We start from the raw sequence: 26,382 nt of genomic DNA, 5'->3' as shown, positions 1-26,382 counted from the left end.
TCCTGCAATGTACAGAGTAGATGGAACCAAGTATAAAAAAAAAAGATCTTTCAACAAATAAGTTAGCACTAGATTTTCATCATCTAGCAAAACGGAATTTGACCAAAGTTCTACATTCTTTTCAGAGCTACAGAGAGTTCTTCAGGTTTGGCTTTGTGCAGCTCAAAAGCGTGTGTCTTTTACCAACAGAAGTTTCACCCACTTTGTCTTTCGAATATCCTGGAGCAATCATAGCTCCAACACTGTAAATTACATTCTTTTGGGACTCACCAGATTGTGTTCTAATTGCACAGGGCCAGCCTTCTAAGCCTAGAACAAAACTTGAGTGATTATATTCTGCTTACTTATATCCCTCATGCACTGTGAGTTAGATTTGATGTTTTTCATAACTTTCTGGCCTTTACTGTTGTGAGTAACATGTATCAGCCCAGAGATGGCCGCATTTCTGTAGTGAGTAAAGGGTTCCTTATACAGCAACTCCCAATTTCAATGAACCCCAGTTGACTGAAATGCTCAAATAACCTAAGGTTGTATATATTCATTGATTTAGTGTTCTAGTGGGATTATCCCACTGTCCCAATATCTGCTTTTTTTACTTGTGGTTGTGCTCTAGTATTTTTCGCACATCGTGGACCATGCAAAGAGCTGCATTCAGAAAACTTACTTACAGCTCCCTAGCATGATCTGGCTTTTTGCTCAAGTTATTTGTTCTGTTTGTACAGTTCTGGCCAAACCAAGCAGAATGTCAAATTGCTTAAATAGGAATTTAGTCAAATGTTGGTATGTTAAGTAAGGCAACTGGCTGCAAAGAGTATATCTGTTTCCCATTCTTGCCATGTTTGATATGAGTTCTTGCCATTTTGTTTCTCTTTAGTCAAAGGACACCAAAACAGTAAAATCTTCAAAAGTTACTTTGAGACAGGGACCTCAGGGCCATAAAGTTTTAAAGCACCTAAAGATGCAGATAGGTGCTTAATGTAATTTTCAAAAGCTCTTAAGCAGGGTAAGGGCCTGCCTCCCAATGTGGACTGTTTCTAGTCAATTTCACTTACTGGTTTTCCTGGACTAACCTAATACTGCAATGTTTAGGTTGTCCTTATTTCAGAGGAATGATTAGATCTAACAAAAAAAACAGTATTTTTGTGTGTGAACAGAAAATACCTTTATACAAATAAATAACCTGACAGTTTCCTTATACATTAATATAAAATCTCTGCTATGGTTTGGGGCTGTTCAAGGCAGAGCCATACAATTTTAGAAAGATATATTCTGCAGATAAAATCAATCAGCCTACTGAATTGTAAAACAATCATCTGAACTGATCATTACCACTGCCTAGGACCACAATGTTGTTACATGCAATGACTTTTTAAAATACATTTTTTTAGGTCCTGGCACATGGAAACAAAAGTATTCAGCACTCAGATACAGAGCAGAGGCTGACGTGTTTTTAAACATGATATAATTACTCCCAAAATCACTTGAAATGTGCATACGTGTATATGTGTGTAAGAAGGAGAGTTGATTTTGTTAATAATGTATAATGGACAACATTACTTTATGGTTTGTACTGTTTGCTTAAATATAGACTAGCAGTAAAAAGGTACAGCTTTAAATAAGAATTGTCAGGCTTCATTGTGCCAGCAATGTCTAGTGAACAATTAATCAGAGTGCAGAAGTTAGTATAAATTGTTTCTGCAGTTATGGAGATATAATGATACCCTGCATTTCAACCAACCAAACATCTCCGTGTTTTCCAGACTTTAATTAATTAAGCTTCCCAATGCCCTATTATGCCCATTTGCCAGATGAGGAAAATCAGACCAAGAGCAGCTACATTTTCAGAAGTATTTGGATGCCTCTAACTGTAGCAACAAAACCTGCGTCATCAATGACCATTTGTTGCCTAAACTGTTGGAGTTCGGCTGGTTTGAAAATCAGGTCATCAATCAGTGTCTAAAGTTGTGTACTCAGAAACAGAGTGCTTTTGGTATTTTGGGCCTAGAATATCTGTGGTAGAACCAAGATTTCCAGACTCTTAGTCTTCTGGCTTAATCGTATGATCATTCTTTCTCCATATATTAGAATCTAATCTGATTGGCTGCAATGTTCCATTTGTAGTATGATTGAGTGATAACTCTTCAGTAACACAGGAGTATGTATAATAAAGATACTCCAGACCCATGCAAGATGAAGACGTTTATAGAAGGTCACACTTATTTCCATTTTTTCATCAGTACTTTTGTTGTTGCAATTATAGCATATTTGATTATTATTATAATATGAAGAATGCACCACAGTCATCTCTGAGCTAAAATGGTTGTCATTCCCATTTAACCTAATGTGAATTGCTCCTGTTTATGTCAACACTTGACTGGACTCTAACAATGTATTAATACAATATATTCATCTACAAGTCAGTCTCCTGTTTCACATTGTTCCTTAGGCAGAATAGCTCAACCCATCTTGGCAATCCCCAAACTTTCACAGAAAATTCCCATTTGCTAGGAACATACTGCTGTGCCAGAACACATTGATGTCAATAGCAAAACTTCTGTTGATGTCAGTATGGCCAGGGTTTCACCCATTGTCTGTAATTCGCAACAAATAAATAGCAATAATAGACTAGCAGTCTTGTATACCGACTCCAGCAGTGACCAATGCAAGAGAAAGTGCAACTCTGTAATGTACCATAACTTCCCTTAGTGCACCAAGAGAAAATTTCTTCCTGACCCCATGAGGTAGTCAGTTTTTGCCATGAATCATGGGGTTTGATAGCCCTGGTTGATTTTTCCTAGCTAGTGTAGTTGCATTTGCTATTCTTATTCATATAAAAGTTTTACTCTCTTTTGCAAACCTATGGAGCTATGTTCATCAATAATATTCTTCATACACGGCACAAACATATTTCTTCTAGTCTGTCATTTGCGTTGTCTTTTAATTTCATTGTATGCCCCCTGGTTGCATTATAGGAAAGGATAAATATGGGGGCTTGACTAGTTTGCTCTATCCCCATTCATAATTTTAGCATACTTTTACTATGTCCTTTTGACCTTCCCCAAAGTAAGTAATCCTGTAATGTGCTCACACTCCCTCTTCCTCTTTTGTCACTATTCTTTCCCATTGACTCCCTTTATCTGTTGTTCCAAATCCTTCCTTAATTCCCTTTCATTTTGCTTCCGTCTATCTCCACTATCGCTGTATCTGTAAGCTGTCTACTGTAAAATTAATCAGGTTAGCTAATCAAAATGCTGGCATTTACATAAAGTTCAGTTAATTGTGTCTCCTCTATTTTATGAGGAAATATCGCTAGAAGAATTTTGTATTCTGATTAGCTGAAAGGTTCTTCTTGTAGTAAAAAAAAAAATAAAAAATTAAGCAGCAAGACACAATAGACAGTACATTTCTTGGCAACTATAGCCTGCATTGGACTGTGTTAAGAGAAGCATAATAACTGCTAGAACTACACTGCCTGGAGTTCTCCCTTGCAATTAAGAAATGGAAATTACAAAAAGGATCAAGTCAGCCTGGTGCATTTAGGGTGAGTTTCATGCCAGCAGATACCACCCAAGCTCCTCTGCACTTTTGTGAATTTTGTCATTACTTTGTATTATTGTCATGAGTACAGCTCACTGACAGTCAGAAAGCACCATGTGTGTGTTGTGTCCCAAATTTCACAGCCCTTTTCTAATCCATTACTTGATGTTACAATTGGAACATTTTATCTAATTATAAATCATTAACTTCTCCACGTCAGGCAGACAGTGCTCAAAATTCCGCAGTGTCCCAAATTGCTAAAAATTGCAGCTCTGACCACACTGCAGAATCTAGTTGTATTTAGTTAGGTAAGGTTTGGGTAGAATATGGTATGACCTAGAACTCCTTAAAACTCCATAGTGAAGTACATAAACTATTTGCATTATATAAATATTCACACAAAACTAACTGAACTCCCAAAGACCTGTCCCAGGACAGACTGGGTTTACTGTAAAACTTGAAGGATTATCTGGGAGGCAGTCTCTTGGGTTGTCCAAAATCCTGGTCAGGAACGAGAGGGAGGCTATTACGCATTTCACCATGAGAAATATCGTGTCCCTGTCTTCCAAAAGAAAGGCACAGTGATTGATAACAATGCCAGCAGTACTGGGTGATAGGGGCTACAGGAAGACTGATAATGAAAAAAAATACATTAACACCTTTGGACAGAGAAGATATTTTTAGAAAGATTATAACTAGATTCCCCAGTTTGGGGATGAGCAGAGTGCCAGATTCCTTTGATGATGGAGCACCCATCCTTCTGGCCTCTAATGGACACCAGTGGGGCTCTCCCACCTCTCCTCCATCCCTGACTGCTTTTTCTGTTCCTCTGCCCTAATCTCTATGGCACTAAACAGCATTTCTTCCTGTGTGTTGCCGGCTGTGTGTAAGGCAGGCAGCACTCAGTCTCCGGCAGAAGAGAGAGAAAATGTGGCAACAGAGGCAAGACAAAGGGAAGTGGGGCTGTAGGAAGGGAGAGCCAAGAGGGATAGAACTGAGGTGATGTGGGGAAAGAGACCAAGGCAAATGTGTCATGGCAAGAGTGGAAATGGGGGCAGAGTCTGATATAGTGGAGAGAGGAAGGAGAGCTCCAACCAGAAAAATGTTGAGAAATACTGGATTATAAAATATACAGTGTTATATCCATGTAGGTCCCAGGCTATTAGAGAGACAAGGTAGGCGAGGTAATATCTTTTATGAGACCAACTTCTGTTGGTGAGAGAGACAAGCTTTCTACCTACAGAGAACTCTTCTTCAGGTCTGGGAAAGGTACTCAGTGTTACAGCTAAATAGAAGGCTGAAGAGATAGTTTAGCATAAGTAGTTAGCATATATTGTAAGGGACCATTCCAGGTGAACTGGCCCATTAACACCCATTGGACAAAAAGGGGGTTTAGTGAGTTACAGATTGTTGTCATAAGCCATAAATCCAGTGTCATTATTAAGACCGTGATTTTTAGTGTCTAGCAAAGTTAAATAGTTAAGCCTTCGGACTCATATTTCAGAAGTGTTGTGCAGGTTTCCTTCGAGGATGAGGACTGATAGTTCAGCTAGAGAGTGATCACTTTGTGAAAAGTGTTTGCCCACAGGTGATAGGGTGTTTTTGTCTTTTATCATTTTCCTGTGAGCTCATTTGAGAGCATAGTGATTGTCTGGTTTCACCCACATAGTTGCTATTGGGGGTATTTCGCGCACTGGAAGAGGTACATACTCCCTTGTTGCAGGGTCCTAGTGTATAGGCTCCAGCCCGAGCCCAAACGTGTACTCTGAAATTAGACAGCCCCTTAGCCCAAACCCTGTGGGCCTGAGTCAGCTGGCACAGACCAGCGGGGGTTTTAATTGCAATGTAGACATACCCTATAAGGCCGCAGCTAATTACAATACACAGGACAAACTATACTAACCTGTAACAGAGAACATAGACCAAAGGAAGTAGACTCTGAGCTAAACAAAGACAGAGGTTGATCGAGGAAGGATGTCCTGCTGGAATCAGAGAAGGGGAGGCATCAAATAGGGAACAATCTTGCCCTGGCTTAAGGGATGGACTAGGTAACTAGTAGCTCTCTTCCATCTCCATTTCCAACATTTCCTCAAAGCATCATGAAAAGAAAAGAGCTGTCTTTATACTGAGACATTAATAAACATGAGCGGAATGCAGTATTTGCACCTCCGAGAATTGTGCTTTCCAATAGCAATGTCATAGCCCCACGTGCATGTCTAAGCCTACAGTGATAACCTGTACTCATCAGGGCATATGGGATGACTTTGCTATCTGTACCCTATCTCTCTATTCCCCTGTGGCCATCATGTAGGCCAACCTACATTTTGTATGCTCAGGGCTATCTCGAGATCTTTCTTTTCCTGGCAAAGTAAATGTAAGAGCAATGAAAACTGCATTGGGATCCAATTCTCTAGAGACCCAGTTTGAAAGGGCCTAATATTCCTCATGAGCAAGATGAGCCAATCGTTCACAAGGAGCTTTTTTATTCTGCAGAGCACCAGAGGCGAATGAACAAGGGAATCTACAGAAATGCATCAGCCAGGGGGGGGGGGGGGAAGGGAAGAGGGGAAAAAAAGATGTGCCGGACCAACTAGGAGCCAAGGTGCTAGACAGGCAGCCTTCCCGGGAAAAAGGGAGAGGCACCCAGTCTGGGACCCCTCATCCCTTCCTCTCTCCAGGGCTGGATTCTCTTTGCCATCTTCCTCCTGTCCCTGGTGGTTCCCCCTCTCTCCCGCCTCTTCACAAATGCTTCCCCTTCCAATGGCTCCAACACCGCTTCTTGGAGGGCTCCTTCACCAGTGTTAACACCCCCTCTGCCCAATCCCTGTCACTGGGGGCTCTCCCTCCTCATCCGTCCAGGCCCCGCTGCCTCTCCTCACCCCCTCAATCTCTCAGGGCTTCCCTTCTCAGAAGCCATTTTCTCCCCTTCTCTTCCTCCTTTCCATCTCCTTCCCCCACCGTCTTGGTCTGTGGTGGTTCCTCCACTCATTGCCTCGTCTCTGCTGCTCTCCCCTTTTCCTCACCACTAGCTGGAGCTTCCCCTTTGGCAACCCTCTCCTTTTATCCCCCCTTCCTGGTGGGGCCCCACTCAGCACCCTTTAAACCCAGGTGGGTGCCCCACTCAGACCCTTGCCCATGGGGATGGGCAGAGGAATGGTCCCTGGTGGCTCCCTGCTTCTCTCCCCCTCCCCTTCCCCCAAATCCTAGGGACTGTCCCTCCCCACCGTATCTGGTGGATCCCTCCCCCCGCCTAGTCCCTTCCCCCCACCCCATCCGCTCTTCCCCCTGAAGGGTCTCCTTTTTCTCCTCCCCCTTCAATCCCAGTGGGTCTTCTTTAACCTCCCCCCCCCCCCGCATCCCTGCTGCCTTCCCCTCCCCAGCCCTGCCCCTCCTATTCCCCGCACCCACTGTTCGGTCCCCGGGGCAGGCAGCGCTCCACAGGGAGCGTTCCGCACCAGCACCAGCTGCAGCTGCTCCCTGACTAGGTCGAGCAGCCTCTCCCTGCTCTCCCCTTTTCCAGTCCCCCGTCCTCCCTTCATCCTTCCTTCCTTCCTTCCCTTTCCCCTCTCTTCCTCCCTCCCTCCCTCCCTCCCTCCCTCTCTTTCCTGCCCCCCCCTTCTCCCCTCCCCCTCGTCTCCCAGACACACACACACACACACGGGCAATGCAGCTTTAAAGGCGGCTCCACGTGAGGCTGGTGTGTGCCTATTGATTGCATCGCTGGGCTGCTGCTGAGGCGGCCGAGCGCCGGCGGGGGGGGGGGGGGGCTGCAGTTTGCGGGGAGGACTTGAAGGATGTGCGGCTTGCATTCAACGTCAGATCAAGTTTGATCAATAACCCCCATCCCGGCCCAATTGGAGGAGCCTCTCCGACGGGGAAGGGGGCGATCGTTTCCTCTTCTCTACCCACCATCTTTGGGGGGTGGGGGGGGAGGAAGTCCCTGCTTTTGGGGGCGTCTGCGCGGGGGGCGAGAGACAGGGGCGCAAGCCCAGCCTCGCAGTCCAGGAGCCCTTCCCGGCTGGGGTGGAGAGGAAGAAGAGAGGGCTTGCAGCATCCGCCGCCTGCTCGCCAGCGTTGTTCTTATTCATCGCCTCTCCCGTTGCGCCCCATGCCTGTTCTGTCAGTTTCGTTTTAGGAACTGAATTGAAGGGGCTGAAGAAAAATGGGGCAAGCCGTGCCTCAGACTCTCCTGCTTTTGGTGGCGGGTCTTTTGGGGGAGTCTTTGGGAGGATTTCCAAACACCATCAGCATAGGTAAGCACCATCTTTTCGGGAATGGAACTTGAGCCGAGCCGAGTTATTTCATCTCCTTTGCATTTTCAGCTGCAACTCTCTCACCTCGAGGCATTAAACATAGACCACCCCCCCCCCCCATAGGGGAAGAGACAGGGGTCTGGTTAAAACAAGGCAGCTGTTTGCATGAAACGGGGAGGGGGCGGGTGCATTGCTCTCCTAGATCCCTGGTGGTCTTAGGAAGAGAGGGACTTTCTCTGGGGAGGGAGGTGGGAGATTGTATTTTCCTTTCCATCGGGCGCATTCCTGGAAGTCACCAGCGTGGTTTCTTCTGAAATTGTAAAAACCTCCCAGGATCAACTTGCCTTGTTTTGAACAGAACGAAACAGCGGCGTGGAAGGACTTCCTTGCCCTGTCCAGCGGCAGAGGCAGGGGGCTGTGTGCGCCCTAGGCTGGCACCGGGCGTGGGAGAGCAGGGCAGTGCAACAGAATCACGAAAATAATCACTCGCCTGCCTACTAATGGCACAAAGAGGGGAGCTTTATGAGCGTAGTTTTCGTTATTATTTAGCTGTAGGAAAAAAGTTCCCTGCCTATGGGCCTTGGGGGTTAAGAGACTCCAAGCCATGCTGAATTACTCTTCGTATTTGTTCACCTCTGTTCCCAAAGGGAGATTTGACCTATGTTCGTAGGAAATCGTGCCCCACAGCAGCACACTGTACATGGGAAAAGCAGGGAGGGGGCATGCCCACATTTAGTCTCTCAAATCCACATTTGGGGACCTAAACAAAAGTGGCCTGATTTTCAAAGGTGCTGCTGAACACCTGCAGCTCCCCTTGATTTCAGTGGGAGTTTGGGGTGCTCAGCACCTCTGAAAAGCAGGACACTTCTTTATTTACATGCCTGTATATGGCTTTAGGAGCCTAGTTTTAGGCACCCAAGGCTGACAATTTTGGAGTACAGATTTAATATATGCACTATGAAGAAAAGGAGGACTTGTGGCACCTTAGAGACTAACCAATTTATTAGAGCATAAGCTTTCGTGAGCTACAGCTCACTTCTTCAGATGCATATCGTGGAAACTGCAGCAGGCTTTATAGCCTGCTGCAGTTTCCACGATATGCATCTGAAGAAGTGAGCTGTAGCTCACGAAAGCTTATGCTCTAATAAATTGGTTAGTCTCTAAGGTGCCACAAGTCCTCCTTTTCTTTTTGCGAATACAGACTAACACGGCTGTTACTCTGAAACCTGTCTATATGCACTATATGCACCTCTCTAGCTTCATGTGTTCACTGCTGCTACATATGGCCTGTAAATGTAGCTTCTTACGCCTGCTATTTCTAAGGAATCCTTTTCAGATCTTTGTCCTTTTGTTGTTGTTTTTTCACCATAGGTGGACTTTTCATGAGAAATACTGTTCAGGAACACAGTGCATTTCGATTTGCTGTGCAGTTATACAACACAAACCAAAATATCACAGAAAAGCCCTTCCATTTGAACTATCATGTAGACCATTTGGACTCCTCCAACAGTTTTTCGGTGACTAATGCTTGTAAGTATCTGCTGTTTTTCTGTAATTTAGCATGCTGGTGTCCCTGTCTGCATTTTTTTTAAAAATTCTCCCTAACATAGTGGAGCTCTAATTAATATTTCATGTACTCTAGTGCAACAAATGTGGTACTGACAAAAGGCTTAATGGGTTTGCAGCATTGCATGGTTGGATAATATCTTAGGGAAAGTTTTATCACCACTTCTCTTCACCCCTTAAAAATGTAAATTTTTTTAATGGTTTTCAGCTAGACTTATTTATAAAGACAAGATTTATAGTCTTAGTTTAGTGAACCCCTGCTGATGATACATATTACTTTATTGTTAAGCATAATTGCATAATTTGACAAGCAACACCATGTAGGAATAAAAAATGAAAAAAAGCCATTTTCAAGTGACCTTGAGGAAACAGAGCTAGATGGGCTTACTGGCCTCCTCCTACCCTAAAATATCCTCCTTTTTTTTTTCCTGACCGAGAAAGTCCTGATCAAAACCAACGAGACTGCAAACTGATGAATGCTGTTAGAGCTGAGGGGAGTGGGAAAGGGAAGAGAAAACTTGGCATTTCAAAAAATAGCTCTGCACATGCAGTAATTCCATATAATTTGATTCTCCAGTAGCAATCAATGCAAACTAGAGGCTGGAGAGGAGTGTCTGTATGTTTAGAAACAACATCCCTGCCTGAAAGTTTGGTGTGTGTTCTGCATTTATCAAGACTTATTAAATTACCCATAACAGTGGTTATATCTGAATGAAGTTGTTATACAGATCCTAACACTTGGAAAGTTTTCTGAAAAGAAAGCATTGTACTAATATGCAGTACTACATTGTTATTGGTAGGTTTAAAACCTCGTATCTTGAACTGCTAATTTAGAGAGTGTTTAATGTTTTGTTTTGTGATATAATCATTTTTGTACAGTTCCTCTCTAGATCACTATAATTTAAGTACATATTTTGTTAGACTGGATGACCAGATAATTTAACTTCCTCTGGATTTGAAATATTTGGCCAGAAATTTGACAGTTCGAAAGTATTCTGTAAAGATATTGCTGTGAAAAATGTGGATTGCTATTCTAATACATACCCCATGTGCCTCCTTCCTAATAGTACAGGGTTAGCCTTTTTTAAGGGGTTGGGATTAGGACTTAAAAATCTAAGATACCCAATTATAATATTTGGTAATGTGTTAAAAAAGACACAAAAAAGTATGTCTGTTCTTTGCATCTTATTTTACTAATCCTATCCTGCCTCAACAGCTCTTACAACAAACATCTGGCTGTTAATCCTTAATCAGTGTAATCCCTTCAAGAGGCTGTATCTCAAATATAGTTTCCTAAATATCAATTATATGGATTTAAACTAAATACATTAAACAGCGATGCTGATTAATAATTAAATTGGGTTTTTTAAACTTCTATAGGTTCCTCTTAAGATAAGTGGGCCATGCTCCCTTTGTCAATGGTCAGTTTATTATTTAGTCAGCGCATTGCTAATTTTCTGAGAGCTAACCATGTTTGAGGGTTGTTTAGCATGTGAAAATTATGGTAATTTAGCAATTTTATGAGTTGGTTTTCTGTAGCAAACTGAAAATGGTGCTGCATATTCCAGGGAACATATCGTGTGGTGAAATTTGGGAAAAGATAAATCCCTGGAAGCACCTTAGTCCAGGGAATATCAACTTCTACAGTGTATTGAACAATAACATATGAGGGTAAATAAATAGAAGAAAGGAAATGAAAAGGTGACCTTGGGTCTATCTATGCCACTGACCTCATATGCTGATAGAAGAATATTTACAATCCTACCTTCTGAACACGTAGGGTCCTTGCAGTTACAAATAAATAACTAGAAGGGCTGTCCTTCTTCTCAGATCTGCAAGCAATTATCTTTGAAAGTCGGAATGCTCATACATACCAATGTACTAGGATGAACTAATGGCTCTTCACACTGCATGGCTCACATGTAAAACTGTTTGGCCTAAGTATCCTCAATCAGCTTGTCGTTTCCTAATGCAGTAGTGGGTAATTTCAGGGGGCAGTGTATTAGTGAAGGAAAGTTCGTCTCTCAACATTTTTACTCCTCTTGAAAATAAGAATAAATTGTCTCAAGTGCTGTTACACACACTTTTTATCGATATCTGCAATTGGCAGGGATCCACATTCGAGAAACCTGCAGTGACTCCACTGATTCCCATCGCCAGTAAGAATCACTGTGACTGACTCTGTGAGGGGCTGATGGAAAGGAATTGGGGGGCAGGAAATCAGTGACTGTCCCATATGTAGTCCAAGCATAATGTGGGTTTTAGTCAATATCCATAAACCATCAAATGCCATTACCCTGCTGTTTTGAATTGGAAGTATTTGCAGGTAGGGGCGTGTGAGTGAGAGAGTGAAACAAGAGGGCATCCTACTCCGAAAAATGTTTTGATAAGACTGTACATCCCACTTGGTGCAGTCTGGTGCATTCTAGAGGAAGAAAGAAAAGGCTCTTCTAAATATCTTCGCAAGACTGAGATAAAAAGCCACCTCTGCTAGGGGTGATTTGGCAATATCCCAAGAGGGGGAAAAATTCCTTCAGGGGCAAGAAAACCCCTGCCCCAAACTCCCTCTAATGCCCCTCTTCAATTAAAATACTGCATAATCTGGTTTTCTTATATAGTCTCTGTACACCCTGCTTCCATTCTCAGTACTGAGCAGATATATCTACAGTAGCTTTCCATCCATCTGTTTATTTAGAGTTATGATATCTGCAGAGAGAGAGAGAGAGAGAGAAAAAAAGCACTCAACTAAGAATTCAATTTTTCCCTGAAAAAGCTGAATTAAAGTTTATTGGTGAAGTTTTGCTGATTTATTACATATTTTAAAATATGCACCCATCCATCTGCCGAGAAAACACCAGGGGGAAAAAGTAACTGGAGCTGTATATAAATAAAAAGGAGGTAAAACACAGACATTAGATCTTTTCTTCAAAATTTCTCACAAAGGGAGTGAGTAGTCTTTGTCAAAATAATTTGAATGTAACAGCTTAAATGTATAATAACTTCATCACTGAAGCACGTTTCAGGTTTATATTATAATCTCTGATGGAGTATGGACATTAGCATTAATGTCGAATTATGCTTAAGGTTCTGTAGATCACATTCCCTAGAAATAACCCGCCTATGTCTGTCCGCTCTGCACTTGTAGTGCACTACAATACATTGCTCTAGCCTCTGCAGTGTCCGCTCATTAGCACACAGATCTCATATTCCCTCTCTGCACTGTCATTGCAAAAATTGCTGTTGTACACCTTGACAGCCAACAAATGTGCTCCTGGATTACATACCGTTTGCAAGAAGTATTTAGAAAAGTAAATCCAACCTTAAGGTTATTCACGGTGGAATTTTGCAAGGGAAAGCATTACCTTTAATAAAAATCTGTTGATCATGTAATAGTGATGGTGGGATATGTAAGAGGAGAAAAAGACTTTGATTGCAGAATTTAAGTAATCTACACACAGACTCCCTCTCCCAGCTCAATCCAACCCATGAGCTGCAAATTCCTGTCCCATCGGTTTTTTTAACTCATTTCTCATATCTGCTAACCCACAAGGTTCCTTTTATATTATAACAAATTCTGATGTTTAGTGTCCTTTCCACAGGCATTTCTTCTTTAACTAACCAAAGGGAGAGAGGATAATTACCTAATTATCCTAATTTGCCAAGATCCATTGAACTATTTGTTTGGGTTCTTTCTTAAGGAGTAACATTTGTAGCTTTATTTGAATATTGTTATTCGTTGTACTTATGTTCTTGGTAATTAATCTTTAAAATTCAGTCTGACAGGATTTTAGAGAAGGAACAGTTGCTTTTTGTTGCTGCAATAACGTTGTAGAAATAGATACTGCAAAGAATGTAACAAGAAACATTTCCTATTTAATTTTATTTATTCCAACACACACACACACACACACACACACACACACACTTTCTTGTTTGCTGCTGCTCAGTATTTTTTTGCCAGTGGGCAGACAATTTGCTTTCCTCGCATCTGTGCTCTCTTTGACCAGCTGGCAAAGGACACTGATGCTCAAAGTGGTCAGATCCCTGCTGCCAAAGACTTAAATGTGTCTGTAAAATTCTTGCGAACTTTGGGCCTGATGCGGGTGGGCTTAGCCTGAGTAAAGACTGCAGATTAAATCTCTTACTAGCCTGCGTGGGGAATGGAATGAGGGTTATGTCCGTGTTAAATTCTTAATACAACACTTTAAAATGTGCTTTCAAAATTATTCTGTTCCTAACAAATTAGCAAATAGCTTTAATACTATGGATATTCCATAATTAGGAATCATTTTATTTAGTACTCTGTTTAAAACAAAAAATCCCATGTTCATTCAATTGTTAAAAATTAAAAGAGCTGATGTTAAAATTTCTGTGTCTTTGGGCATATGGGACTATAGCAAAAAGTTGTGTTTGCACTAGAAGTTGTAACCATTTAATGGAAGAGAGTTTGTGATTAACCTTATGGTGATTTTGTTGCTAGCAAAGAACTGTGATATTTTAAAATAAGATTCGATTTTAAAATTAAATTGAAAAACTTCAATGACTAAGTTCCTTCTCCCTTTTCAGATGTTATGATTTTATTCAGTTGATTTAGTACAGAAGGGGGGAAAAGTCCAATATGAATGAATACATATTGATAAAGCTCCATAAGTATGCATAGTGCTTTACAAAGCAAGCAAAGAAGCAAACGTACAATCTAAGACACCACACACAGTCCCCCTAACATCAGTTAATTTTCAACCAGAATTTGTGCAGGGGTAGAAATCTGCACATGCATTTCCTTTTATTGGACTGCGAACAAAGGCGCACGTGAATGGTCTTCATTACTCCAGTGGGACTAGTCACATGAAACAGTGAGCTGTAGGGTCAAGCCAAATCTATGACAATTTTGAAACAGTGGACAGCAGTTCATCTCCAAGAGACTATGGAGACACACCCTGATTGGGAGATAAGCATTGGTGAGTGGGTGTGCTAAAACAGATTCGTAAAGGGTAGAGCACTTGGGACTTGATCCAATAAACATTGAAATCAGTAAAAACAACAAGGAGTACAGTCTGAAGAAGTGGGTTTTTTACCCACAAAAGCTTATGCCCAAATAAATCTGTTAGTCTTTAAGGTGCCACCAGACTCCTTGTTGTTTTTGTGGATACAGACTAACACGGCTACCCCCGATAATTGAAATCAGTGGTTTTTTCCACTGAGTTCATCAGACATTGGATTAGGCCCTTAGTGACTGGGAAGTGGAGGCTATGCCAAGTGTTGGGTTGTCATGAAAGAAGATGAGAAAGCAAGAGTGGGAGAAAGTGCTAATTTTACGTGTAACTTTAATGAGTCTTTATCAGCACAATCCAGCAATTGTATGTTTTTCCCACTGAAAGAGTTTAAAATGCACACTTTGCCATCACTCGTTCATGGAATACAAATTTAGTTAAGACTCTTTTCATGTCCTAGTCTTGTGTTATCAATATAGCCGAATGATTTATTTTGAAGTTGCAACGTTTTTGTTTTCTACTTAGTTCAGTCGAGAGTCAAACAGACCAATATCTTTGAAAAGTATTTCTAGTGCATTTAACATAAGATATTTTGGCTTCATATTTAGATATTTATGTTATAGTTTAGACTATCTGTCTTAGTGAAACTTTACATGACAATGTACTAAAGCAGTCTCCAACTTTCATGCACCAGGAGGATTTTTTTCTCTTCCCTATGTGTACATGTTTTATATGTACAGGGGGCTGCAGCTGTCCCTAAATGTCATGCAGAAATGCTGGGTGCTTAACATTATTCCTGTTTTTCTTCAAAATGTTACTGCATCTTTGCCTTATGATATAGAAATCTAAAACTTAAACTATGAATTTTCCCTTCAACCTTTGAATTTAGTTATTTAACAATATAGACATTCAAAGAACATCTTGTTAAGAAGGCTGAAAGCACTGTAATAATGTATGTTACAGGGATCACAAACTGGTAGTCCATGTTCTGAAGTTTCTATAGTTTCTAGGAATCTGTCCTACACCAACAAAGTTGTGGGTGGAACATGTATCGTTATGCGCTTGGAGATAACATTTTCAAAGAAAGTCTGTGCCTTTTTTGGTTAATCTCTCATAAATTAGTCATTAAGGCTGAAACTACTCCCCTTTCCTTCCCACAGAAAGCTAGAGTGAACAGGGAAATTGGCTTTTAATGTTGAAAGGAAGCACGTGTGTGGGGGGGTGAGGGAGAGAAAGAGAAGGTCAATGAATCCATCCTCAGCTCAGTCTGGGGACAGGGCAGCCCTTGATGGCTGCTTCTGAAGCCCGTTTACTGAAACGGCAGCCACGGACTCTCTCCCCCTTACTCTGGGTTCCCAGCTGTTGGAGCCTCATAACCCTCTTCTTCAACCCTTAACATTTCCTTCCTTGCTAACGTAGTCAGAGCCAGTGCATAGCCCACCATCCCCAGCATGCAGAAGGTACAGGGACCCCCATGTGCAAGTTCTCTTACAGAGGGGCACTGTGTTGCAAAGGACCTTGCACAGACACTTGAGCAAAGGGTGAATTTCACTTTGTGTTGGAAAATAGCCCGTGTGAACAGCCTCTTGCTAGAGTGGAGTGACCTCTCTGATCACTGGTAGTTAATTACTTTGAACATGTAGATATGCTGAAAGGTGTCTTTATTTATATTTATATACACACAGTTTGATCACTTTCACTTGTACATCATGGGGTTACTTTTGGAGCATCTCGTATTATAATCAGAATTTGCTTAGGTGCTGTAGAACCTACCCACATGAATTCCAAATGAGAATTTTTTTAAAGGTAGAGCTGCATTGTAGCTCCACCCTCTCAACCCCTTTTTCTGTCATGGAAAAAGAATTACATTAAAAAAATTGAACCCGCTTAATGCATGAAATGTGTGTCCATTCCTATGTAGCACTGTCTGAACGTGTGTATATGATCTTCTTTCATTGTGTTCAGTCCGATATTTCCTATCTTAACTTGAGAAATTGTTTTAGTTCTTAATTTCATTATCAATAACTTTTCATACATGAGCATCCAGTGCGTGGCTTAAAAAGCAGAACTTCTGTAAAGATATGGTATGGCTCGGTGGCACCAGTAAGGCACTTGACTTCAGGAGTCAGGAGTTCTAGGCTTGGCTCTTGCACTGACTCAGTGTGACTTTGGGTAAGTCAGTTAGGCACTCAGAGCCTCACTTTTGCCATCTCTAAGACCGGAAGAATCAGATTTCCCTGTGTCAAATAGATATTACAAGGCTGAAGCAATGTTTGATTGTAAAGTACTTTGAAAGCACTGGGTAAAAGTACATTTTACATCTTAATCAGCATCCCAACCCTCCCCCCCGCCACCCATCGTCAAGCTTGACAAAATAAAACAAATGTTGTGCTTATTAATGTTGTGTCCTCTCCAGAAGAATAGTCCACAGCCTTCTGACAGTCCCAGAACACGTGTTCTAGCTGTACAGCAGACCACCTGTCACTGCAGAGAGCCACAAAGGAAAAATACCCACTTCCACACCTGGAATTTGCAAAGGGGGAATTAATGAGTTCCTCACTTCCCACTTGCTACAGCTCTGTATTCCAGGTCTGGTCCACATTACTACAGCACTTGCATAGGATGTGAGAGGACGTGGGAGCATTTAGTGTAGACACGCATAGTCCCCCTAGCACAGGTAAAAATAGCAGTGTTGATGGGGAGGCATGGCTTAGCCAATAGCATAAAGCTGCCTGAAAGGTGTGGGTATTTACTCGAGTACATTACCATGCACGGCATTCTACTTGCCCAAGCTGTGCCCTGCCATCTGCAAGGCTGTGTTTAGCCTTCAGCAGACTCCAGCAACAGGGAAAGTCTCTGGCTCTGCCTTTCCCTGCTGCCTCCACCCTGCTAGATACTTCCTTCGGCACACTAAAAGCCTCCAGCGATGGACAGCTGCTGAAGTCATTTCCCACTGACCCCCTCTGCCAGAACCTTTCCCTGATACCTGTAGCTACACACTGCTGTGTGGGCATGGTGTGCTTCTCAGCATAGTGTCTAGCTATGCATACACTGCAGTCCATTGCCAGTGGTATAGTGTAGACATAGTCATACTTCCATGAGTGGTGGGAGGAGAAATTTCTCTATGGGAGACATGGCTGGCTGCTGGTTCCCCTGTTCTTCTCTGTTGATGGTGCTATGGGCTTGCCCCCATCAGAATCCCACCGTTGCTGGTTTTGGCAGGACACCTGGTACAGCAAATGTTTGGGGCTTGTTGCCTCCTTTCATTTCCTTGGCTGACTTCTATTTGCAGATGTCAGCCAGAGGAAAGTACGATGGCTCTCGTGTCTGAACACTAGTGATGCTTTGGGACACCCTGTGATGTTGCACAGAGTTTGCAATACAACCCCAGGCGAGAAGGCAGCCTTGGGTTGCTGTGTAATTCTAGTGTTGATCTCTGGGGGAAATGACCCTCAAAATAGGGTGCAGAGCCTCTGCCAGCTACCAGCAATAGCAGCTACATTGAGGTGTTCTGAGCCACTAGTGGTCATGGTCAGTTGCACCTTTTGCCCTAACAGGAGGCTGCTAAGTTGAACCGCAAGCTTCTTCTGAGGAGTAATAACTGGAAAGTCAAGATGTAGTGAAAGTTCACAAATGTATTCGTCAGTGCTGCTGTCAGTAATGTCAGTGGCACAATTCCTAGTGACCTCAATGGTGAAGCATCAGCCCAATGAAAATAATATTGGTCAAACAATGCTGAAAAATTGAAATGAAAATCCAGATCCCAATCCTGAAAGGCTTCAACATAACTCCCCTTGATGTCAGTGGTGAAGCCAAGAAGGGAGTTGATGGCACTCAGCAACTTGCAGGGCTAGTGCTTTTTAATTTGTATTTTTATGCTGAGGCTAATGGTTTGTCAAATGACTGACCAAGAGAGTGTGAAGAATTCCACAGTGGCAGATCATGGCATGGCTCTTTGTTTGTCTTTGTAACCATGATACAAATTATAGTGTTCCATTTTTTAGGAAGTTATTTATTTATTTTTTCCAGCTGGTGAACTTTCCCTGGGCTGCCTACACCATGGTAGTTTGTGAAATTAGTTTTCATAAACATGTGGGATTGACAATTGATGTCTCTATGTTCAAATTCTAATGAGGCACAGTGGTCACAGAGCTCAGGTTCATAAGCATTTGTTGTCTTCCAATAGTTAGACAAAAGGTATTCAGCTGCATTCCTCTGTTTGTGAACTACCAGTCTGATGTCCAGCTTTGCACTGAATCTGGACTAACTGAAACGGATATGGAGCTGAGGGTGAGAGATTCTAAATTGCCTTATAAGTTTAATATACTTTGGTGTGGGGTTTTTCTTTTCATTAAAGTGTTTTAGCCTCAATCCTGCAAGCAGAGCATTGATGGCACAAGGTGTTGTGCCTGGGTAAAAGATACAGGATTGGGCCCTCAACATAATTCTTTCTTTTTTATGTCCATTCTATAGATGTTTCTTTATGTTGTGTATTATTTGTAGCAAGCCTAAGAGTGTGTGTACTCCAGATAGGCCCTGAATGGGTTAATGTGAGCCTTAGTGGCCAATTAACATACCTGGCAGTACTAATGAGGGGGGTGGGGTAGGGTGGGGGGGCTTAATTGATAATGAAGCCGGGCTGGGGAAAGGCTGGGTGGTAATTATAAAGCCAGGAAATTTGCAGCTAAAAGGGGCTGCAGGGAGAGAGTCTGCCGTCACTCTCTGGGCAATAGAACAAGTAGGAAGCCGCCCAGGGAGTCTGCAATGAGTCTGAGGGAGCAGACCTTGGCTGCCAGCTACAGGGTCCCTAGGCTGGCACCCAGAGTAGAGGATGGGCTTGGGTTCCCCATCAGCCTCTAGGAACCTGACATAAAGCCCCTGATGTAAGGGGATAAAGACATTCAAAGCCTTAAGCCAAGGGGGTGCTTGGACCATGGGGCCCGGAACTGGGGTTGAAGACCATGGGGTCCAGAGTTGGGGTTCCAAGGGCATTGGACTGTTATTTGTGGAACTTTGTTACCCCAGAAGGGAAGGACTATATAGTGATCTGGCCAGAGGGCCAAGTCATGATGAGGGAGTATCCCAAATCATGAAGAGAGCGAGAGGGGTCAAAGCATGAGTAACCAACAGAAGGGGGCACCAGCCACGAGGGGGCTCTCTTGCAGTAAGCGAACCTCTTTGCAAAATGTAGTAGGTGTTTTAGCTAAATATAAATGAATGTATGATCTCTAACCTGATGAGCAATGAAATAATGTCACAGGGAGAAAGTGGATATGGCAGCCCTATTCCAGCTACCCCTGTTTTCTTCTGGTTCCTTCCCTTCGAGCATGCCTGTGCTAAGCTCCTAACTATTAACAGATACAGATAATGATAATCCTAATATGTATTGACTTGAGTGTCTTAGATGGCTGTGACCTTATCCTTGACAGCAGCATTACTTCAGCAGAGTAATTCATACCCTGCAATGGGAGAACAGGGCCCTGAACTTCATGTAGCCTGATTCTATAGAGACATGTAGTTGGTAATGATTCACAGTGGATGGCAGACATAAGACAACTTGCAAGGTTTTGGAAAAAGCTCTGTACTTTTCACTAGTGTGCATGTGTATTTCTGTATTTTTTTAAATTTAAAAAGCACACCTGCCCACACAATCGTCTGTAGACATTTACAGCCACCAAAATAGGATATATTATTTATTAACAGGCTTCATGTGAAAACCATTCTCACACCAGAAAAGAGCTCCACCCACATCCCACTATCACAGCACCTTAGGCTAAGGCCTGAAGAGACAGATGGGCTTCACTTTGTCAACAAACTCGGGCTTTGTTGGGCAAATGGAAAGGGAGTGAATTCCAGAGCCCAAGGGCTCTCTGCCAAGAACACCCTACTTCCAGGCTCCAGCTGTGCAAATCTGGGAACTGCCAGCAAGCGTGTCACAGCTGATCTTTGCCATTGCAATGGCACATGAGGAGAAAGACAATCCTTTACATAGCTAGTTCCCAAATCATATAGGGCTTAATACATCAAAGGCAACATTTTGAATGGTACACTGAAGCAAGCCAAGTAGTCTTTGAAAAGCCGGTGTAGTGTGCTCTCTGTCATATGGATCGTGCCAAATACACCGTCACTGCCAAAAGAGGAGAGACTGCATAATTTTACTGCAGCTAGAACATACCTGCAAAGCAGTATGGGTAAAGTAAAAAACAACAACTTTGTTTGAAGGTTGCTTCGTTTGCTTTCTGTTTAGATTGTTCTCTCTTTGGGGCAGGGACCTGTCTTTTCTGTGAGGAGCCTAGCATACTTATTAGCAGGCGTAATAATGTTCTGATAAAAAATGGACATTCATATTCATCAGGTATGCCTCACTGCCTAGTGCACTATCCTGCTATGTAACACAAGAAAAATCATGTGCAATAATGCAAACCAACTTATTCAAGATGATTGATGGGATCTAAATGTCTTTGTACTTCACTGCTCCACTTTTGAAAAAATTGGTCTATCCAGATCTTATAAGAAAAGCATTGGCCATCAAGATATCATAGGACCTGGATATACTGAGCCTGATTCTGAGCTCCTTTACACCAGTGTAAATCAGACATAACTCCACTGAAGTCAATATATAAGCTGGTATAAATCCAGTGTGAGCTCAGAATTACCTACTCTGTAATGTAACACTTACTTGTCTTTTGGAACTTCACAAAATGTTCAAGTTCTGTAGTGAAGAGTGTCTCTTTATAAACAATACCAGATACCTCAGAAGTATGTGTAATAGACAGTGTTGTACAGAACCTGACAAGGAAAAAAATCATACTGAAACAAAACAAAGTACCTCAGATGCAAGATGCTGACTTTGCTTTTAGCCAGATTCATGTACGCAGTCTCCATGTCCATTTTCCATTTCTTCCAGTCATGTTACTACTTTTTCCAGTCAGCTATATCCCTTTCCCCACTTTTATTTTCTGTCTCTGTTTCCATTGATGGATTTTGCAACCCTTCCTTAATGAATAGAGAGGTTGGGGTTGGCTCCAGTGAAATCAATGGGAGTTTTGCCACTTACTTCAGTAGGAGTCAAGATTTTACCCATTGTGTCACTTACTTGCCTGGGTAAAGTGATGTTGGAATTTAAGAAGATGGCACTTTTCCCTCAGAGTCTGTACAGAGCCAATACAAGAGTGGACCCTGCCTGCCAAATGTGCTGTCCTTTGGGTGAAACACAAAGCTGGCACTTGGCCAGTTGTAAACATCCCATGGTATTTTCATGAGTAGTGGAGCTAACCCTGGCATCCCGGTCAAATTCTAATTTGGAAAACATCCACTTGAAGTTTCATTAGATATGTGATTCTGTACTTCCTGTCTTAAACTCATGTTGCTCTGCTCTGCTAACCGCTGCTGTTTCACACCAGCAGTGTCTGCATTTCAGTGATGAGTGAAGTGATCTCTATGTACACTGTAGGGCCCAATCTTGATGTTTAAAATGTGTTTTGTCTGAGAAAGGACTGAAAGGTCAGCTCCATACTTTGTGTGCCAGTTAGTTAACCTATAAAAACAAAAGGTTGAGATCTTTGTTATTAAAAAAATAATTATTATTATCGATTGTAAATTGTTGTTAATACAGATTTACTAAATTCCCAAAGTGCAGGCTTTGCTGGAAAATGTTTTACACTTTCCCAGTTGTGTCGCAGATTCCCCAGGTTAATGAGAATTATTTTATTCATTGATTCTAGAGTCTTTTACTCTGGTATGGGGTGTCTTGTCCAATATCTTCACTTGAACACGTGTGACAGCCTTCTGGACAAGGTTGCAAACTTCATTCATTTTGATTCCTTCTTTTTACTGTGTGGTGTTTAAATTGTGTGTATTTGTATCTTGGATGCTGAGGTGAGTTGGTGGATGGTGTTTGAGCCTCTCTTCAGATATATATCAGAATGTTACAGTAAAATTAACATTGGTTTTCTTTAAGGTGCGAAAATTCTTTGGGCAGTTAAAAACATTTTATGTATTTTATTGATTGATCATTAATTGACCTTTCATGTAAAATCTGGAGATAATCCTTTCGGGTTCTCAGAAACCTTGTTGGACTATGAAATATATATTATTAGTGAATTTAGCACTTGTAAAAAGCGTCTGACTGATCACCCTGGAGACTAGAGTCCTCTTCCAAAAAACAGGTACAGGACTTTTTTTCAGGGCGGAGGGATAGCTCAGTGGTTTGAGCATTAGCCTGCTAAACCCAGTAGTGTGAGTTCAATCCTTGAGAGGGCCATTGAGGGATCTGGGGCAAAAATTGGGGATTGGTCCTGCTTTGAGCACGGGGTTGGACAAGATGATCTCCTGAGGTCCCTTCCCACCCTGATATTCTATGATTCTATGAAAGGCAGTAGCAGTGTAAGTTTCCCCAGTGCTGTCCTGCCAGTCTCAATTCTGAATGAAAGATGCTATAGAAGTGTGAAGTATTATTATCAAAACTATTGGATAACAAGATTCTCTGTGGCTTTGTTCTGCCTATGGTTCATTCTCTGCTGACTGGCCTCTCTGCTGTGACAGCCAACAAAGGGGTCAATTAGTGCCAATTGTAGGGGTGTGGTTTTTGTCACAATGGACTGTTTTCCTTTAAGAAATGCTCATTTCAGCACCCACCAAATGAACTGTTGGTTACTACCAATCTGCACTGCTTTCTAACTGGTTACCTACAGTTGAAAGGCTTTATGTTCCTCATTGCCAATTTCTTGAGCCATCCAGTGCCACAATTTGTTTTTTGTGGTTGTGTTCAGTTACAGTGTAGTTTAAAGCTAATCAATGGGGGAAGTAAGCAATGTTGTGGTGTAATGATTACAGTGTCTATTGTACAGGGGGATAATCCTCAATTTAGTGCTGGCTAGGAAAAAGAGCAGTAATATTGAAACAAATATAAAACAATAAAAAAATCTGCAAGCGTGTAGAATATACTAATGCTCGAGGATTTAGGGTCTCCCTGTGAATTTTCTGCAGATACTGCAGCCTTTAAAAGTTTAATCCAAGCTTTCATTTTAAAACAGTTGTAGTCTTTCTGATTGCCTGGTGAAGTTATCTTTGCAATCTGAGTCCCCAGCGACACTGAGGCAATAGCACCAAGAGGGGTATGCATTTCCTCTATTCCTTTTGGAGAGTTTGTTTTTCTTTAAAACCTAATTATGATCACTTAGGAGTTAACATTGTTAACCTCTTCACTATTGATCACGACGTCCGAGACAGCCAGCTGATGTGCTTTTCTGTTATGGGTGGAAGCACTCATTGTGGTTGGACGTATTCTGTACAGGTAAGGCTGGGCGTTTTGATGATGCTGGCAGTGAAACATCACTTTGATTGCCAACATCTGAATACTTGAACATTAGCAACAGTCTTTAAAAGTGAAGGTATCAGTGATAATTATTTATAGTGTTGTCAGCTAATGGGTTAGATTCCTATGGAGCGACTTACAGAATTTTGTGACTTTTCTATCAAACTTGACAGGCAGCATAGAAGGTTGTTCAATGTAATAATAAAGATTTATATCACAGCTGCCTGCAGTAAAAGTTGCTCAGAGGGCCCAGGAATCTTTTACAAGGTTCACCTTATAGAGTTTCTATTGAGTGCTGCACTCTGCATAGAGGCATTTGTGGTGACAAGGACCTTGGCTCCCATACCCTGGGCATCTACTTGGGGGAAAAGGCTGCTGCAATCCTGTGCTGCAATCCTCTGCAGTGATGTCTCATGGCAGCAAAAGTCCCTCCTAGAAGCAACAAGCTCCTTGGAACAGCTCTGCTAGCTTTTCTGTTCCTTGGGGATCCCACACCAGGGCTGTTGTGATTTTTCCCCCCCTCCCAAACTCAATTAAAAAACAGCCATGTGTGGGGGAAATGAGAGAAAATCAGATCATATATTTTTCTGCAGGGGGAGAAAGCATTTTTGGAAATCCTGGATCAGAGCAAGCCACAGATTCCAAGTCTCATGGATTTGGGGCAGTTTTCTATGGGAACTGAAGCTAGGTTGTTGAATGCCATAGAGCTGTTTTGGTTTGGTTTGTTTTCTGTCAGCTCTCTGAAGCCCAGTTCCTCTCCCTTGCTGTCAGTGGACAGGAGCATACAGAACTTTCACAAATAGAGCTATTCCACTTCACAGGGATTGTGAGCATTGCCTTTGTTTCATATCTGCCTGGGTTCACCTCCAACCCTTCAACCTGCATTGCAATCTGATTCTCTGATTTGAACAAACCCAAAAGCTCAAAGAGAAACTCCATCTGAAGCTGCTGGATTTAACATTTAAATAGTTCAGAATGTGAATTTTGGTGCCAACCCATAAATTTATCCAGGTTTTCAGTTATCCCAGGCCCACGCCCACTCAGGTCACTAAATGAAGCTTTCAGTTAATATGACTTTTGAGTCTATTGCCAAACCCTGAGACCATATGATCTTTTTTCCCATAGCGTTGACGCTTCCTTGAGAGGTTTTATCTCTATTACAGTACATGAAAGATCCCCTATATGTTTATAAATGATCATATATTGAAATATGAGGGTCAGGTGAAGCCAAATTAAAAATAAAAATAATTCTTCAACAGTTCTTTAGATTCTCGGAACCTGACTTGCCTCCCAGTGATTTTTTGCGCCAAAATTAGATTTCTATTGTCCTTGATGGTGACCCCAACAAAAAACAACTAGTAAGATTCACTTTATTTACAAATAACCATGGAGGTCATTCCATCATCTCAAGCTGTTTATTTGTGGACAGCCCAGTGAAACTGATGAAATTGCCCATTGTCTGAAATGCTATTTCCAGTTGTTTGAATGAACTGTATTGATTATTTACAGGACTATTCATCTCTCACTGGCACACATACAATACATGTATTATGAAAAGGTTGTGTCTCTGATGACAGCTGGGATGTGAAGTGATACACTGAATTATGCCTTCCTTGTATGCTATAAATACAGAGACTTCACCTTAATACTTTTTTAGTGTAGGTTACATTTTAAAACATTTCATACTTTGAATACAGTAAGTTACTTAAAGGAAAGTATAATGGGGTATTGCTAAAGTAGACTCAGGAGATTACTATAATGCCTTCAATAAAGTCAGCCAGTTAAGAAATTTTGCCTGAAATGACCTCATATGATAAAACCCCAATGAGCGCTAACTGGTATGAACAACTGTTTGCTATACATGCTAAAGAAATTCAGTTTTATTAAATTAGTAAAGGCTCCATTATAAGATAAAGACATATATGTGCCTTTCAGTCCAGGTTACAACCATCATGTGTGTTGAAAGAGAGACAAAAGCAAGAAGCAAAATCCATGTATAGTGCATACAGTAGCAATCTTCTGGGCTTATAGCTCATACTTTCATCTTTCTGATTTTCAGTAAAAAATTACTATAATTTGTGTTTTCTCTACAGTGACCCTAGAAAGTTTTCAATCCTTCATCCTGTCACTTAGTTAATGGTGTGTATCCCCATTGCTTGGGTTCTTCAGTCACCTACTTCTTCTGGTATTGAATTCACCCGAGAGATGCTCAGCAGATGGCTCTTTGGCTGCTGCTTCAGTACCCTTACTGCAGCAATCTGTTGTTCTAAATCAGAACGTTAACAAATACATCGAATGAGAAGCCAATGTCTGACTTAAATGATGTGTCCTTTCACTGATGCTATATATATGATTGATTCATATTTGTACTTAACTATGCTCGTTAAATTAAAGAGTAAAATGTATATGTGCTTTGCTTTATAATTCCCATTGTCTTCTACTAGGGTAATTAAAATGTGGGTGGCCAGAAATAAATTAAAGTGTGCTAAGGGTTTCTTAGTTCTACCATTACTTGCTAGTGTAGATCTGGAGTAACTCCATGGACTACAATAGTTATTCCAAATTTAAACTGGTGAAATTGAGAGCAGAATATCACCATATATGCTCTAGATAAATGCCATCCACTTTCCCGCTTTGGTGCTGGCCTCATCAAGCTCCCCCACTCATTGAGGAAAGTCCCAGCAGCGAAGGAGGAGACACTTACCAAGGGACACACGCA

At 41.8% G+C, this 26,382-nt stretch overlaps 1 protein-coding gene across 7 annotated transcripts in view; it reads left to right on the top strand.

Moving 5' to 3' along the window:
• Nucleotides 1-7,502: 7,502 nt before the first annotated feature.
• GRIA3 (glutamate ionotropic receptor AMPA type subunit 3) overlaps nucleotides 7,503-26,382 on the top strand; it is a 223,403-nt gene continuing 204,523 nt past the window's right edge. For all 7 annotated transcript variants that reach the window (XM_073361295.1, XM_073361293.1, XM_073361300.1 and 4 more), the window contains exons 1-2: nucleotides 7,503-7,790; nucleotides 9,162-9,320. In XM_073361295.1, the coding sequence (XP_073217396.1) occupies nucleotides 7,700-7,790; nucleotides 9,162-9,320 (250 nt within the window). In that variant the 5' untranslated portion in view covers nucleotides 7,503-7,699. The remainder of the gene's footprint in view (nucleotides 7,791-9,161; nucleotides 9,321-26,382) is intronic.

The sequence above is a fragment of the Lepidochelys kempii genome, chromosome 9, assembly GCF_965140265.1.
Source record: "Lepidochelys kempii isolate rLepKem1 chromosome 9, rLepKem1.hap2, whole genome shotgun sequence".
NCBI lineage: Eukaryota > Metazoa > Chordata > Testudines > Cheloniidae > Lepidochelys > Lepidochelys kempii.
This window is presented reverse-complemented; position numbering and strand designations above follow the sequence as displayed.